Source organism: Rattus rattus, chromosome X (genome assembly GCF_011064425.1).
Source record: "Rattus rattus isolate New Zealand chromosome X, Rrattus_CSIRO_v1, whole genome shotgun sequence".
Taxonomy (NCBI): domain Eukaryota; kingdom Metazoa; phylum Chordata; class Mammalia; order Rodentia; family Muridae; genus Rattus; species Rattus rattus.
Window position 1 is genome coordinate 60,064,940 of NC_046172.1, and position 18,164 is coordinate 60,083,103.

At 43.5% G+C, this 18,164-nt stretch overlaps 1 protein-coding gene across 1 annotated transcript in view; it reads right to left on the reverse strand.

Annotated features, from left to right (window-relative positions):
• Positions 1-2,359: 2,359 nt before the first annotated feature.
• The window catches only part of Hdac8 (histone deacetylase 8), a 408,840-nt gene continuing 393,035 nt past the window's right edge, over positions 2,360-18,164 (reverse strand). The window contains exon 11 of the mRNA XM_032889857.1: positions 2,360-2,877. Within this exon, the coding sequence (XP_032745748.1) occupies positions 2,855-2,877 (23 nt within the window). The 3' untranslated portion in view covers positions 2,360-2,854. The remainder of the gene's footprint in view (positions 2,878-18,164) is intronic.

The following is an 18,164-nucleotide window of genomic DNA, read 5'->3' on the forward strand; positions in this document are numbered from 1 at the left end:
TCTGGGCAAGTTACTTCAGTTTGTAGACTCGGTTTACTCATCTCTAAAGTAGGTATGAGAATACCTATCCAGCAGGAAAGATAATGGCATGCTTTAAGTAGAAATGATCTATAAAGGGGGGTGCCTCATGATTGTCATCAGAGTCACTGGGCTTGAACTTAGTACAACAGTGGGTTGGTGGGCAGTAGCTTTTGACTGAAGGGAAGACAAGCTCACCCCAGTATTCACTTGCCTTGCCCTAGAGCCCATTTCTCCTGGGGCTGTGCTCAGAGCCTCCTGGGCAGTAAGAACAGCCCTGAGGCTGAGCACAGGTCTGCACAGTGGGAGGTCCCAACCGATTCTGATCTTTATCGAGGAGGATAGATAACCACCGTTTGCAGTCTCCAGAATTTAGTCTGACAATTTCATACACAGACATAAAGTCACCCCCATTATACTTTTACTCCCCATCTCCTCCAGCTGAACCCCTTCTCCCAAACACGTTTTTTTTGGTGACTGGTGGAGTCTAATTAGTATTGCTCAACCAAGCAACTCACTTTTAGCTTACTACTTTATTTGTGGGACTAAGGGTGGAGCCTAGGGCCTCATGGATAGCAGGCAGACAGGCAGGCAGACAGACAGGCAGACAGGCAGGCAGGCAGACAGGCAGACAGGCAGGCATTGCACACTGAGCTTTATACCCCAGCCTATTTTTCCATCATGAAAATAAAATATGATTCACTAGAGGAAATCTGAAAACAAAAAATAACTCCAAAAGCAAAACAAAGCATCTTACAATTTCCTGGTCCACCGAAGTCCACCTCAGTTCCATCTCAGTTCTGTTTGGTTCCTATTGCTGTTACAGTCTTTATAACTCTGGACAGAACCGCTCTTAGCCTGCTGTGTTGGGTTTGTGGATGCTGGCTCTGCCTTTGGGTATTTCAGTTTTACTTGGTAAGATTTTCAAAAGATCCCTGCCTTTACCTGTTGCTTTTGTGCCCGCTTTTTTTCTTATCTTTCTCTTTCTTCCTCTCCCTTATCCTCTTGTCCCTCCTCTATTTTTGAAGTGCATGACAGAATCCAGGGTCCTGTGCCTGGGCAAGTATCCTGACACTGAACTGCACTCCAGGACAGCATATCCTATAGGAATGCAATGAATGACAGGCTGGAGGCCCCTGCACTGATGCCCTCTGAGGCTTGGCCCAAGGTCATCAGCTTGGGCCAGAACTGAGGCAGAGGTAGTTCTCAGGCAGTGCCAGCTTGGCCAGGAGAAGGGGTCCCATGGCAAAAGGCAGCCTTTTGCTGGTATTCCCAACACCTTCTATTACCCTCTCCATATGGGGGGGAATATCCTTGACCCAGCAATTCCCATTTAAAGGGCCACAGGGCACTAGCCAGGCGTTGTTCTTACCAGGTGGCTGCCTCTCAGGACTGAGGCCTTCACAGGGACTCTGGAGGTAGATGGAAAGACTGGACTGGGAAACCAAAGTGGGGTAAGCAAACCTTTGAGAGGGCAAACCTTGTCACCTGCCCTTTCAGCGATTCTCCACTCTCCAATTCTTTGAAATCCTCATTCTTTTCAACACAAGCCAAAGTGCCTTAAGTCTAGAGTGTATAATTAGAATAGTGGACATTTGAAGCGACTGGTACTTCTAGTCCACCAGACACCCTCACTGTTTAATAAAAGCATGGCTATTCCCAGCTCAGGACAGACTCAAGGCTTTCTCACTCCCTTCTGTGGAATGCTTGCCTGGGGGGAAATTCAGGTTAACTATTCCTTCAGACGGCTGCTGAAGGCCTGTTGGGCAAAGCTAGCTGCTTTCAATTCAGAGATCCAGCTTTGTGCATATATTTGCTTTCTCTTCTCCTTGCCCCAGGCCAGGACTGGGCTGTACCTGTGTCTCTTAGACTTGTCACAGTGGTTGAAAGAACTTAATAAACATTGGTCAATCAGGTTATAAAATCCTGCCAAATGGTTGTCTTCCCCCTATTTTGCCATCTTTCCTGGTTACACCAGCCAACTGTCATGTGTATCAACTGTCTACACTTGAGCTGGAAGTGCCCTGTTTACCCATGGAATGCCCTTTGATGCCTGGCCTTCTGACCCAGGATCCTTGACAGAGCAAGCTCCTCCTGGGAATGCGACGGGCCCCTTTTAGTGGATTCAGAGCCTATAACTAGGCACCTTCTTTTACATGGACAGAGCTTGTCATCTGCGCTGGGGATGTACTAGTGCCCCAGGAGGGTCCGAAATCTAAGGTGAGAGTTCCGGGCTGGCCAGGCCAGAATATGGGAACAGGAGGGCCATTTCTGATCTTTGGTGGCAGGAAACGTTCAGAACTGCATGTGCTGACAGTGGCAGTGACAGAACAGTAACAAGAGAGTTTCAAAATTTTATTAAGAAACAACTTGAGTGCATAGTACCAAAAAAAAAGTGGTAGACCTCTTACCTCCCAGTCTGCTGACACCCTCCCCGATGTGTCTCTAAATGGCCCTGAGGTCCAAACCTGCCCATCTGCTGCTCCCCTACCAAGCTCCACTTGACTGCAGCTCCTGACTTGTCCCCTTTATAAAGATAAAATTATTCCCCCAACTTGCTTAAAAATAATTTTGAAACATTAAAAACAGTGTTTGTGTTTTAAAATAAGACACATTCAACACTGGATATCTTCCTCCTTCCCCTAGGCTTGGCTCTGGGGTGTCTGCCTCCTCACCCCAGGAGGCCAGCTGCCACTTGGTGCCCCTTGGAAATTTTCAGGAAGTAATTTCTTCCAAATTTCCCCTGCAGTCACAAATCCTACAAACTTCTTGCATCAACACACTGTCTTCATTATGGGTGCTGCCCAGCTCTGGAAACTTGATCTCTTTTTGTCAACTAGACCACATGCTTCAGATTCCCTGCAAACAGGAGAGAAAACACAATGCAGATTCAGGTAACATACGAATTACATACCTCAGTACGGCTGGGAAGAAGAAAATAAGCATTTACATTGTGGGGCCAGTTCTCCTGCTGAGAATGAGACTGTGGTGACCCCTTTTATGGGAATAAGCCCTAAATGCTGAGGGACAAAGGGCCGAGATACCCGTTATTATGCTAGAAAGCATTATACAAGTTAGCAAGGTTTTTGACCAGTGCAGAGGACCACTGATACTGGGTGGGTCCAGGCCAAGCCAGAAGAACCACACAACTGATCCTGGCTCCACCACCAGTCAAGGGTTATGAACAAAACAAGTGTTTTTCACACACATGCACACAGGCACTCTCTCTCTCTCTCTCTCTCTCTCTCTCTCTCTCTCTCTCTCTCTCTCATTATACATATACTCGTGCACATACAGGTATCAATTTTTAGAGTTCACAGTTAACTGCATCAAATCTTCCTTTGCCCACAACCTATCGATCCCCCTCAGCAGGGTACAGCCCCGCTGGCACTTTCTTTGTGGGTACCTGTGTAGTATGGAGTAAGGGGCCCCAGAGTTCTGTTGGGAAAGCACTGCACAGGACCAGGCTTTACAAGGGATCAGTTCCTTCACTTGGCTCTGCTCAGTCTTCTCTCTGCTCCATTTCCCTGGGTTGGTACATCGGAGTCTAAGCTCCACTGCCTGACTGTCCTCTAGAACAGGAAGAATACTGTTGTACTTTAAGTTCCTGCATGTAGCACAGAGCTTCCCACTAGCAGGTATACAGTAGATGGAGAATGATGGATGGGTGGAAGAGGAAGGAAAGTAGGAGGAGGTAATCAGAACAGAGCAGTTGCTATTTTAAATGAAAAGAAAATCTTAGTTTTGGTGCTGGGAATCAAATCCTGATCCTTGTGCATGCTAGGAAAGTATTCTACAACTGAGTCCTACTTCTGTAATTTTAAAATTAATCTATAGTAAAACTGACTTTCTTTTATGCATAGACCTGATTCTACACACACACACACACACACACACACACACACACACACACACACACACACACACTCATGACACAGAAGAGTTTCTTAATCTCCCAAATCTTTTGCAGTTGTACCCTCTGGCTTACCTGGCAGCTTCCGCTCTGTTGTTTGTCACTATAGTGTTGTCTTTTCAAGAATGCTATATAAATGGACTCAGTGTAGATCCACAGGAAGTTGCAAATAGCAGTGACAACAAACCCAGTTTGGTATGGGCCCTCATGGCCTTCACCAGGTTTTTCCAATTAGCATTTTACATGATTGGTGTTTATATCAAAACTCGGAAGTGGCACTGGCGTCATCCACAGGTATTATGTGTATTTCCTGAGTCTGACATGTACTTGTGTGTTAATTAGTATCCAGTTCTATACAATTTTATCACCACAAGTGTAGAGTCATGAAATCTTATTCCAATTGTGAAAATTAATCACAAGCCACCCCTTCCCCTTCCCCCTTTCTAGGATCTGACAACCATTAATGTTTTTCATCTCTAAAACAGTTTCACACCCAGAATGTTATATACGTGGACTATCCCAGTATACGAATGTTTGTGACTGGCATTTCCATTTAGTGTACTGCTTTTAAGATCTATCCAAAGGGGCAGAGAGAAGGTGTTATTGGTGAATATGATCAATGTATATGTACACATGTATGAAAATGCCAGTGAAACACATTATATACAATTAATATACATTAATAGATGTAAGATAAAAACATCCAAGTGGCTGTATGCATTAAATACCAGTGCATGTGGTATGGTCTAGCTAACCAGTACCCACTAAAGGACAGCTGAGCTTTTGGCTAATATGAACATACATATAGGGGTTTTGTGGGAACATAGTACATGTTTAGTTTTTGTAAGAAACTGCTGAAGTGTTTACCAGAGTCTCTATGGCATTTGCACTCTCACCAGGGATGTGGTAGGAAGCTGGTTTTCCCACAACCCTGCCAGTGCTCAGCTCACCTATTCTGGTGGGTACATAGCGATATCTTGTTGTGATCTCACTTTGACGTAATAGTCAATGATGTTAAACATCTTTACGTGCTAAATTTGCTATCTGTATATATTCTTTGTTATGTCTTATGCCCATTTTTAAAATTCTTTTCTACTGTTGAGTTTGGAGAGCTCTTTGTATGTTTTAGATACAAATCTGTTGTTGGGTATATGATTTGCAAATATTTTATCTCAGCACACTTGTTATCTCTTCATTCTACTAACAAGTCTTTTGCAAAGCAAAAGTTAGTTTTGATGAAAGCCAAATTTAGCAGTTTTTTTCATCTATTTTGGATCATGTTTTTGGTATTTGAAACAAACTCAAACTGCTTCTTGGCTCATGCCTGATTCTTCATGCCTTGGTTCATGCCCCTTTATTTCCTATGAGTTCTCAAATTTAACTTCAAGATGTCACTATGTTCAGTCCTCTTTCTCTTGGCACTGTCTTAACCTTTGTCACATCTCTTGTTTGGGTCACTGCTCCATCTTCCCTTATGCTTTTGCTTGTAGGGCTGCTTCTTGGTCAGTGCCAACTGTGGTCACACTCTTTCCTGAGCCAAGAAATTTCAGTATCCCCTGACCATCTGGACGTAAAGCCTAAAGCCTTCTCCTAGACAGGCCCTGTCCATGAGGCCCCTACTGAGGGCAGCTCACAGGCTGAATTCCTGAAGCAGGGATCATCTGTAAGCACAGACAGTGATTGGGGAAGAAAGGAATATGTGAAAGAATGACAGTGTCGTGACGAGTTAGCAACAGATGAGCACAGAGAAGAGAGGTGGTACTGGTTTCTGTTACGCCTGACTTACTCTATAGTTGCATTTGGAGGCAATGAAGTAAAACAACAAGAATAATTTCCACCAAAAGTTGAGGATGAGCAATGTTGAATCTGGGTAACAATAAACATGTAATGCTGCCCATTGTTTCTCTCCTAATGCCCGGCTTTTCTAGCAGTGGGTGGTAGCCTCAGAACATTCTGAAGGCCAACATGGTCTGAGGCTTGGAAGGCAGTGCAAGAGAAGGGAGCAAACAGAACTTGGAGACATCTTATGGTTAGGTTTCAGGTCAGAGGGGGGCAACATAAATGCCAAGAGAGCCAAAGAATCTACTGCATGTGAGCAAAATCCAACTAGGGCAAGACATGGGGCTTCTCCGTTTCTTTTATCATTTACCACCTTGAATCATGACCAGTCTAATAGTTTCCCACTGGCTGTGGTGGTGCACACCTTTCACCCCAATACTTGCATCAGAGGTAGGCAGAGCTCCCCATTTGAGGCCAGCCTGGTCTACATAGTGAGTTCCAGGGCAACTAGCAATACATAGTGTCTCAAAGTTTCCTTTACATTCAACTACTATAAAGGAAAGGTATCTAAAAGAGTGTGAGTGGAAAGCCATGTTTGACCTAGAGTAAAACATAGAGTTTGTGGCAAACAAGAAGCACATGTTTGCCAAACGGATCTAGCCATTCACCACTAGGCAGGCATATAGACCCTGCATGTGTCTTTTTTTTTTTTTTGCATTTCCTAAATGAAGTCAGAACTACACATTTGAATGCAAATTTCCAGTGTTAAATGTGGGAGACTGAAAAGTTTAAAGAATATGAATAGGCAAATCACTTTTGGAAGCAAAATGTAGCTTGTGCCTCTCTCTGTATAATTTCTAGTTTACACACAGGACACTCCCATTTTCTTCTCAACATTTTGGTTTGGATAATTAATTGTACCAAGACTTCACCTCTGATATACAAGGCCTTCTGAACCAGGATTCAGGAATCCTGGGTTCTTTGGACTCACTGGTTGACTCCTTTTGCTTTTTTGAGACAAAGTCTTGCTATGTAACCCAGATTGGCCTCAAACTGATGACCCTTCTCCCTCAGGCTCCGGGGTCTTGGGGTTACAGGATGTACTGCCACCGGTGGACTCATTGCTTACCCAGCTTTTCCATGAGCATTTATGTAGTGGCTCCCTTGTGCTATGTGCCTTGCTAGGTGCCAGTGAACATTTATTTACCTTAGTCTTTCTTTTTTCAGTTAATAGACTTAGAGTAGTTTCAGGTTTGCAGAAAGATTGAGCAGGAAGTCCCCAGCTAATGTAAGATGTTTAGAGGAGGAAAGGAATATATTAGTGCTTTCTGCACTTCCTGATCTACTCACCTACTGAAAGTCAGCTTGGTTACTTTCATGCTGGGACACTTAGGAATAAAGCTGCTATAAACATTCATGTGCAAGTTTTGTATGGACATGAGTTTTAACTTATTTGGGGAGATACTAAGGAAAGCAACTACTGGATCATATAGTTAAGACTGCTTAGCTTTGGCACAAACTGGTAAACCTTCTTCCCAAATGGCTGCACAATTTTATATTCCCACCAGCAAAGACTAGGAGTTCCCATTCTCCATGTCCGTCCAGGACTGTGTGTTCCAGTAGGTGTGTGGTGCTATCCTGTTGCTTTAATTTTGCAATTTCTTTGTGGCCACAATGTTGAACATCTACCCATACAGTTTCTTGCCATCTTTTGACATTCCCAAGTTGGTTCCTTTGTTTTCTTCATAGAGAGTAGATAATTTCTCCTGTCTGAGACTTTTCTTCTATGATTATGTAGTCACACACACACACACAGACACACACAGAGAGAGAGAGAGAGAGAGAGAGAGAGAGACAGAGACAGAGACAGAGACAGAGACAGAGACACTAGTGTTGTTCAAAATAGCTTTCTTGGAAGGGGAACTGCTCTGCATCCATGCCACTCAATGAGGAGTGAGCCCTTGGGTGCTTTTGTCCTGTCATGGTGCTAAACAGGGGGCTTACTTCTTCTTCTGTTTACAGTGTTCCTCTTTAATCTGCTCTCAAGTCCCATGGCTTCCAATTCCAAAACAGATGACAAATTCATGCTCCTCTTCCCCACTCAGTGCTGTCACATCTCTGAATCACTACTACTCTTCGCATGCGACTCTCATAACTTGGAGGCTGACTCTTTGAATCTTTTCTGGTCCTTTATGGTCAACTGTTTATCAGCCAGGACATGTTGTTACTGCTCGGGCTAGACCTCATCCCTCCTATCAATGGAGGATCTACTCATACCTAGAATCAAATCCCTGGATTCTTGTCTCTTGCCTGTTCCCTCACTTCTAGCCTCATGGGCTTCTTTGTGTGGTTTGAACATGAGTCTCTGTTCCCTTCCTACAGACTTGCCATTCATTCCTCTCTGGATGACTCTGTCCTTGGATAGTCTAATTTTTGACTTATTTCATCACTTCTGTCACCTTGAGTCTACAGGCTTCAACCCAAAAGTCACCTCCGAGAGGCCTTAGGAACACCCAAGTTAAATAGCCACCCCAGTCACTTTTCTGCCCTGTGGCCTTGTATACTTTCATTGATGCACTCAGCACACTAGAAGCATCTGGGCTTCTTTACTTCCTGGGGTCTCTCCTCACAGGCTCTGTGAAGGTGGGAGCTGTGTCCATCATTCTTACTGCTCTGTCATCAGCATCCTTTACAGAGCCTGGCACATGACAGGGTCTCAAGACCCAGTCACTAAAGGAACCAATGCCTACAGAAAAACAGGGCAGCTGACTGAGCATTTGCTTGCTTAACCCAGGAGGGGAAACTTGGCCCATTCCTTGAGGCAAGCTAATACATGCCAATAAATGGAGAATCGGGACTTTGGCCTGGGCAGCAAAGGAGATTTTAGTCCTCCCCCTTTTAAGTTAGTACATATTAATTGTACGAAAGAGAGGGTTTCATTGTGACACTTTTTTATCCAGGACAGGGCATTTTACTTTGTAGTCATGGAACTCACTATGTAGATCAGGCTGACCCTGAAGTCACAGAGACCCACCTGTTTCTGCCTGCTGGTGCTGGCACTAAAGATATTCACCATTCCCTCAGCTTCCCTGTGAATCTGACGTACTGCGATTGTATTCACTCTCCTCACACAGTGAATGAATTCCAAAGACAGTATCACAGCAGGTTGGAGGAATGCCAAAGTGACCCTGAAAGCCCTGGACATTGAATGCTCCTCAGAGAAACAGAAAAGTGAATTTAGGATTGTTTCTCCAACTACTGCCGGATGAGCAGTCCTTTCAGGAATGCTGCTCTATCTACTTAACACCTTTTATTTTGAGGCAGGGTCAAACGTGTGTCCCTCCCACTTCAGCTCTCCCCCATGCTGGGATGCCCTGCAGGCACCACCACATCCAGCTCTCCACTTCACCTCTCTACCAATAGCCATCTAGTATTTCTTCGTATCTCCATTCACTTTTAAAACTTTTAAAGCTATTTTGGTGCTATCTATTCTAAGGGGGCAACAAAAGTAAAACCACAAAAGCAGACTTGCTGTACTTACTACACTTGGGCATACATTAAGAGATGATTACAAAAAATTAATGTCTTGGCACTCATCTCTCCTATGGAGGGGCACAGGGCTCCTGTGAGAAATAATCATATAGATGGTCCCCGGGGAGCTGCTCCCCAAGCTGTTCTGTAACCACGGGAATCTCCTCGCCTTACCCACAGGCCTCCCTCAGCCACTGTGGTCCGCTGCACTGTGCTCAGTTTCAGGGTCACAGAGAGAAGAACAAGGCACATTTCCTGCCTTTTAGAAGCTCTTGGTGCAGTGAGGAAGCCGTGTAAGACAGCACACGTGTAAGACCCCCATGCAGCAGGGCTCCCCGATACCTGTAGATAGAGTGCTAAGGGCAGAGAGGGCACAGAATACTGCAGGCATCGGGGACACAGTACTAAGTAGTAAGACAGACACAAGGCTTTTGTGGCCAGAAGTCAGGATGAAGGGCAGGGACGCCTGAGTGGGCTGGGATTTTGGGGAAGAGACGGGAGCCTATGTGACCTAGAATGAATGCTGTAGTAGCCGACAGCTGTGAGGCAATGGCAGTCCAACACTTCTTCTTTCTTTCAAAATTAAAAGAAAATTATTTATTACTGCTGAAGTCATCTCTCCAGCCCTCTTCTGATGCAGCATCACTCTGGAGCCCAAGATGCCCTGGACTTCTCTGAGTATCTGAGACTGGACTTGAATTTTCGTAATCTTCTTGTTTCAGCCTCCTGAGTGCTGGGACGAGAGCCACCACACCTGGCTCCGTCCAGAGGAATTCTATCCAGCCTTGAGCATGTTGCTGACATAGGATGGCTGCTTTAATTTTTAACTGGCAATTGCCAACTGTATTGCTTGCTTCAGAATGTCAATCTTTTCCGTCTTCAAAAAGCCTTTCAATGACAATTCTGAAGAGCCACCAATTACCATTTATCTTCCTCTCACCTGAATTAGAACCTGGGGTTGTGGATTAATCCCACCAGGCTTCTGGCACTTCTAGGCTATCAGCACTTAAAGCACATTACCCTGTGACTTAGGGTGCTCTGCTCAGCTTGCAAGGCACCGCTGCAGGCTCAAATGGAATCGAAGCAATTTCTAAAATAGCCTATGATTCATTTTTTCTCCCCTCCTGTGCCTAAATCTGCTGGCTCCACGTGGAGGGATGGGCATAAGTAAGTGTAGAGGTGACATCACAGGAGTGGGCTGCATGCCTGCTAGGCAGCCAGTGGAGCTGGCCACAGCAGTTGTCGATCTTTTGGGCTGGGTGATCGCCTCCAGGCATTTGGGAGTCACAGCTCTCAGGTTCTTTTTGTCAATGTTCCTGCTCCACATTGCTTTTTCAGACAGAAATTCTGTGCTGGGAAACCAGGGATAATGGGAATAGCAGAGGCAGGGAGGACAATTCAGCATTACATCTGTATAATGCTTTAGAGTTTCAAAATGATTCGCTCCACCCAAACACCAGTAGGACATGGGGGCTGAGAGCGTCAGTGTGAACTAGAGGCAAACTCTGGTTGTTTTGTATACACTGTTAGTGTCTACTACTCGTTTCAGGGCATGCGTCACTAGAAGGTCTAAGACTACCTTCACCATCTTCCTAGAAGATGGATTCAAGGGGACAAAATGGTCTGGCAGGCACAGTCTCTTATCCGTGCCAGTCTCAGCAGTGCCAGCTCCTTTTGAACACCCCTGTTTTAGAATCCCAGCAGTCCTAAGACCTTTACTCCAGCCAAAGGTATGGTCACAACTCTGGAGCCCTGAAGATAGGGTGTATCACGAACATCTGGAAGTCCCACCTACTGCCAGAGTAGCTCCAAGGCTAAAAGGAAAATCCACACTTCAGGTCCCATCAGCCAATGCTGTGGATCTTGAAGGGAAGGGCCACTGAGCTATGAACAGCTGAGGAGTGGGGTGGAGGGATTCTTTTCTTGGAGGAGCCATAAAAATACTTTCCAAGCAGTCTCATGTTTACTCTGTGATCTTCCAGCACCTGGTCCCAGCATGGCTTGCTGGCCCTGATCTCTACTGTCAGGCTCAACATGAGAAGTCTACCTCCAGCTAGCTTTCCTGCCTTGGTCTGGCCTAGCATCATAGCCACCAAACTGGATGCCAAAAGGGTGGCATAGTCTTGCTTGGTCCTCTCAATTTTAGATTATATTTCAGTGTCACTAATTTTTTTGGGGAGGGGGGTGGAGCAAATCATATACTCTCAGCAGTACTATCAGAGTGGCAGGTGTTCCTGCTGTTGTGTTCATAGCTGTCACCACCACTATCACCACCAAATGAAGTTACAGGATCCATGGCAAGATCACAGATGTGGTCAGTGTCAATGACAATGTCATCTTTGTAAACCAAGGTGCTTATACTCAGGTAGTTCTTTTGAATGGAGATCTAAGTGGACCATAAAAGGTATCACTTTGATGGCTGAATCAGTAAACTGTATGGTGACAAGTGACAGGCAGAACAGGCAGCTACTGGTCACCGCCTCCAAATGAGGCTTTCCAGAACTTGTTCTGCTTGCAGTGTGTGTGTGTGTGTGTGTGTGTGTGTGTGAGAGAGAGAGAGAGAGAGAGAGAGAGAGAGAGAGAGAGAGCTCACGTGCGTGCATGTGCACATGTGTAAGAGAGTGGATTAAGGATCACCACCTCAGTCTGCTTTAGAGGTGTGAATAAAAATCTTGGCTTGGGACGGCTTCCTCTCTGGTTGACTGATTTTTCAATTGATTTGTATTTATTAGCTAATGAAATTAAAGTTGTAAAAATGATAACAGAAACACAATAAATCTCTCCCACAACTGGCTGTTTCTGTGTCACTATGGTGCATTCCTCACTTTGATTACTTCAAAGTCTATTATTTTGTTCTCAATTATTCTGTTTTTCTGGCACTGGAGAAAATCAATTTGTTTTATTTTCTCTTATTCATGCACTCAATTATGCTCTTCGGGCACATTTAATCACTTTGATGTTTTTTTTTTATGGCCCGTCTCTAGGGCACTTCAGCTGCTTTTTGCCAACAGGCAAGCAGGACTAATTTGCATGTCACAATAGACTTGAAATTCTAACTCAATTTAGAAATCTTTATGAAATCCCCCCCTCCAAAATAGTGCTAGGAGCTGCAAAGAGGCAGAAGGATGTGGGCAAACCAGGAGCCAAGACGATACTTTCCTTTCTCAAGTAAAGGTTGCGACATTTTGGTGACTGTGGTGTGGGAATGTCACCATCCAGGTAAAGAGGAGGCAAATGTGCGTGCATTCGTGCGTGCGTGTGTGTGTGTGTGTGTGTGTGCGTGCGTGCGTGCGTGCGCGCGCGCGCGTGTGTGTGTGTGTGTGTGCGCGCGCGCGTGTGCATGTGTGTAGTCTGCTGCAACTTTGCAGAGAGAATCTTGTTGCAGCTGCTCCTGGGAGGCTGGGCCTGGGAGCACGGGCTGCTTACTTTGCAATCAAATGACCCTCAGTGCTGCTGCTGGACTCTACACAGCTCCCAACCTCAGAGGGTTAAAGAGCCTCTGTGTAGTCCGAATGTGGCCAACAGTTCGACATTCCAGAACCCTGAGATGCTTACCTTATTTTCTCTAATAATTGCCTACCTTCCTTTTGCCACTCAATCATTTTCGCACTAAGAGCTGAAGGAAGATGAGTGGGGTACCATTGCTTTAGGGATGGTTAGGAAAACAAACACAGAATGTTTAAACATATTGGGGCTGCCGCCTGCTCTTGAAAAAAAAAATGTTTCATTTGTTTTGTGCAATAATCAGCTTCGCCAGGCAGAAGGAAAAAGATGTGTATTTTCTAAGTTTGACTACAATCTTTACCTTCCCAGGTGGAACCCCAACCCCTGCCCCACACTTTCCTCTTATGTGGCCTTGTACAAAGCAATTAAACCCTGAAAGCCTTGGTTTCCTCGCCTATTAAATGGAATTAATAACTACTTCTGTTGTGAAGCCTAAAAACTTCAATACTTCCAAGGGTTTTACCATATTTACACACAGAAACCTTTTTTGTATGTAAACTTATTTTTAAATAGTTTCATCATAAACAACAGTGTCTGTGAAATTCAAAAGAGTCAAGCTGGTGAGAGGGCTCCACAACCTGATGTTGATCTCCAGGATCCATAATGATGGGAAGAGAGAACTGATTCCTGAGAATTGTCCTTGGAACGCCACACACGCACTGTGACATGGGCGTGTACACACACACACACACACACACACACACACGCACGCACACACACACACACACACACACACATTACGCACACTAAAAGTTTCATGTGGCATGAATACTTCTAGTATGCATTAAAACACACACAATTAGCACATTAAAACCATTTCTTCCATGGGTCTTTAAACATGCTTTGCTTTTCATTTAGAATAGTCTTCACCTGGCTCTTATAAAACTTCACTCACTTTATTAAACTCTCAGATTCTCAAACTTTATTTCCCCAGAAAGACTTTTACTGACTACTGTCTAAAACGATGCTCTTTTGAATTAATTAGTAATCAACACTATTTGTTCATAGCATATCTGTGTCAGTAGGCTACAAGTTCTACGATGGGTAAAGTCTTTATTTTTCCTAGCCCATACCTTTTAGTGCGAGGGCAGCTTTTGGTACAGATTAACATCTAATATATATTTACTGATGAATGAAAAGTTGAAATGGAAAATTAGTGTAGCAATATCCTGCTCCTCTTTTCCTTCTGTTGAACACCAAGTAGACCCACCCACTGCTACATCAGTAGAGGTCCTATGGGGAGCAGTAAAAAAGAAAGACCTGCTATAAAGTCAAATGTAGTGGTGCAGGTCTGTCTGCAACCATCAGCACCAAAGAGGCGGAGGCAGCAAAGGCTGTGAGTTTGAGGCCAGCCTGGGCTACACAGGGAGGCTCTGTTTTTAAAAATGTGCCATTTCCATCCCTGCCAAGGTGTAGTGTCAGTGGAGGTCTAATGGGAGCATGAGTTGGAACTCCTGCAAAGCAGCAATGAGGTGCTTTCCTTTTTGTATTCAAATTATTGATGGTGACCCACTATGGAACCCAGAGGTTTTATTTGGTTGACATTTTTAGGGAACTAGACCTAAACCTTTCAGTAGAAGCTATGCCTTGGTGGTACAAGTCTGTAATCCTGGCACTGGTATAGGTCGAGGCAGGGATTGTAAAGTCAAGGCCTGCTTGGGCTACATAGGAAGTTCAACAAGAGCTTGGGTAGTTTAACATGACCCCGTGATGATTAGTATTGGTTGTCAACTTGTCTATACCTGGAATTAACTAAAAGTCAAATGACTGAACACACCTGTGAGGAGTATTTTTTTTTCATTAAATCTTTTGAAATGGGAAGGCCCCCTTCTAATGTGGATCTTTTGAGGTAGAAAGATACACCTTTAACCCAGATATTTTGGGGTAGGAAATCCACCTTTAATCTGGACCACACTTTCTGTTGGCAGCCTATATAAATGATATAGAAGACGAAGTTTGCTCTCTCTTTGCATGCTTGGACTGAACTGTTGGATTCTTTGGCTTTCCATGGGTAGACAGCCATTGCCACTAGTTGGACCATAGCCTCCAGCCATTCTAATAAATTCCCTTTATAGATATACATATGTATACATATATATTAATTTATATAATGTATACTGTTTATTAGAATTATGTCTATGTTTGTTAGAATATATATATATATGTGTATGTATTCATTCATTCATTTTATAAGTTCTGTTCCTCTAGAAAACTCTGACTAATACAGATCCTATCTTAAAGAGTGAAAAAGAAAGTCTGGAGCTAGAGTTCACTCAGTGGTAGATCAGTTGCATAACATGAAGCCCTAGTGTCAGTCTTTAGTGCCATATAAAATCATTAATGGCCTCCTCATTTTTAGAAGGTTTCCTTTTTTCTCTTAACACTGACTTATACATTGTGTGTGTGTATGGGGGGTGGTGTAAGCCAGCGGACAACTTTCAGGAGTCAGCACTCTCCTTCCACAATGTGAGACCCGGGGAATTGAACTCAAAATGATCAGGTTTGGTAGCCAGTGTCTTTACTGCAAAGCTGTCTTGATACCTGCCCCCCATGCCCTGCCTTTTTTTTTTTTTTTTTTAAACACTGAGAGTTTCACTAAGCTACCCAGGTAAGCCTCAAACTGGGAATCGTGCTGCTTCAATATCTGGGATTATAAGGGTGAGCCACCATGGTTGGCTCTGATTTTCTTCTTTTATTTTGTTTTTCTGATTTGAGGGACCGAGTGGAGCTATATCTTTTAATTTAATTTTGTTTTCATATGTTAGTATAGAGGATGTAATTAATCTTAAGTGTTTTTAATAACCTTGTGGAACATTTTTTCTGTTAATTTCTGTGGTGGTACTTGTTATTGCAACTAAGCTTCAAGCATGTGAGACAGGCACTCTGCCATGGAGTTTTATTCCTAGCTCCTGAACTAATTTCTTAGACATCCTGGCCTTGCTCTAGAACTTAGAAGGCAAAACATCTTATTTCATCATTCAGTATCACATAGCTGTACATTTTTTTTAACATAAGTTTTGTTTGTTTTTGTTTTGTTTTTTAAACATTTTCTCCTGTCAAGTTGAGGCAGGGAAATACAGTCATAGTAATGTCTGTAATCTGAACACTCATGACAGGCAAGAGGACTACCACAAAATCTAGGTCAGTCTAAACTATATAGAGAGTTCCAGGACAGCCAAGACTACATGGCAAGACCCTGTTTGGGCTGGAGAGAAGGCTCAGTGTGTAAAAGCACTTCCAACACACTCACGAGAACTCCAATCTGGATTCCCGGAATCTGCATAGTACACATTTGTAATCCCAGGGCTCATACTGTGAGGTGGGAAGCAGAGGCAAATCCCTGGAAACTCTTTAAGGCCAGCTACACTGGCATATGTGGCAGTGAACACCAGACACCCTCTCTCACTCAAGGTGTCCCCTGACCTCCATATGTATGCTGCTGCACATGTGCCTGTAGTCACATACATGACCATGTACACAAGTCTCTATGTGTGTGGAGAGAGACAGAAAGCATTTTCCTTAAAGAACAAAAACAACAATAGGGGCAACAGCAAACTTTTTCTGTTCTGTTTTCTGTAAGAGATAATATAGAATTGCTGATAATTCTTTATTTCAGTAGAATTAAAATTCTCCAGCGAAGCTACATGGGCCTTGAGTAGAGGCTTATAATTTCAATGTTGATGCTATTATGATGAGAAAAGACATTCTATATAATCTCAGTTATTTTCAATTGGTTGAAATTAGTTTTATGGATCAGTGTATAGTCCTATCTTGGTATAAGTTCTTTTAGTTCTTAAAAGTGGTGTATTCTATTGTTGTTTGGAGTAACCTATAAATGTCAGTGTGAGCTTATTAATGGAGAGCATTGTTGTTCTTCTATGCTCTGGCTCTGTTCTGTCTGCTAAACTGTTTGATGAGAAGGGGGTGCTAAAGTCTCCAACTGTAATCATGGATTTTCTTGTTTTATTTCCTTTTCTGAAATGTGGGTTGAACCAAGACCTTACACAGGCTAGGCAAGCACTCAGCTGCTGGGTTATCTTCCCAACTTTGATGATGGATCTTCTATTTCCCTGTACAACCATTTAAGTGTTTCTACATGTATTTCAAGAACCTGATGTCTGAGGCATACATATTATTTGGATTGCTTTATCTTGGTAGATTTGATACTTTTATTATATGTTATAAAATGTTAATGAAGAAAATAAAAATCTAGCTGTGTATGGTGGCTCAGGCCTGTAATCCCAGGTCTGTGGGAGACTGAGGTAGGAGCACTGAAGATGAAGACCTGATTGGACAACCTAGCACGATTCTGTCTCAAAATAAAAGTGAAAATGGCTGAATTACTTTGGCAAAGTATTACTGAGTATTATACGAAGTATTCTCCATAGATGGATATGGTGGCACTTGCCTGTAATCCTAGCCCTGGAAAGGCTGAGGCAGGAGGATCATGAGTTTGAGGTCAACCTGAGCTACACAGTGAAACACAGACTCAAACAACCATTATTACTGAAGATATCATTTCTTTGGAATGTTTTTCTGTGCATACCCAAATCCTCACACATATATACATTTATAAAATCGAGAGTCAATGGTATTAAACCACTTTGTGTTTTATTACTTAACATATAATACTTGTCTCACCCAAGTATTTCTAAAAATCTTCTTTGTAGTTGGCTGCAACAAATTTTTCCATATAAAAATACTAGATGGAATTAACATCACGTCTCAAATTCAGTATATCCAAACAGAATGTTATGAACAGAATAAGGTATTTTAAGCATGGGAGTGTAAAGCTAGGCCCCTCCACTGGTACCTTCCCAGTCCTGCTTTGTGTCCACCTAGAAAACCCCAGAGTGACCTTCTTCCCTTATCCTTGATTCTTTTATAAATGACCTACCCCAAGGCCAGGTGATACCCACTATTACACTTTATACTTTTACTTTACACACTACATCTCAGCTCTAGTCTAGATTCAGCCAGGCCCACCTTTAGACTACACTGTTACGATCCATCCCAAACACTATGTCATGTCGTTCCCCATTCTAAAACCTAGAATGGCTTCCACTTTTTTGTATGGGATCTAGACTATTCAACGTGAGATTCAGTCCAGTCAGCCAGCTTTGTCCTCATGCTTCTGAGATTCCCTTGCTGATCGAATCTGTACTCTCTGCTCTGTTCGTACCCTCCAGCCTTCAGAAAGTAATCTTCAGGTTTTACTCTCAGCTGCTTCTATGCAGTGTCAGCCCCTGAGATATCCCCATTCATCTAGGGGGTGTCACTTCAATTATTCCCTAGAAATCAGAGGTCATGTTCTCAGCTACTCAGTGCTCATGACACCAAACACACAGGAGGTTCAAAAACAACTTGACCGAGTTGATATTTAACGAGAAGACAGGACCATACCTCTTAAACTGTAACT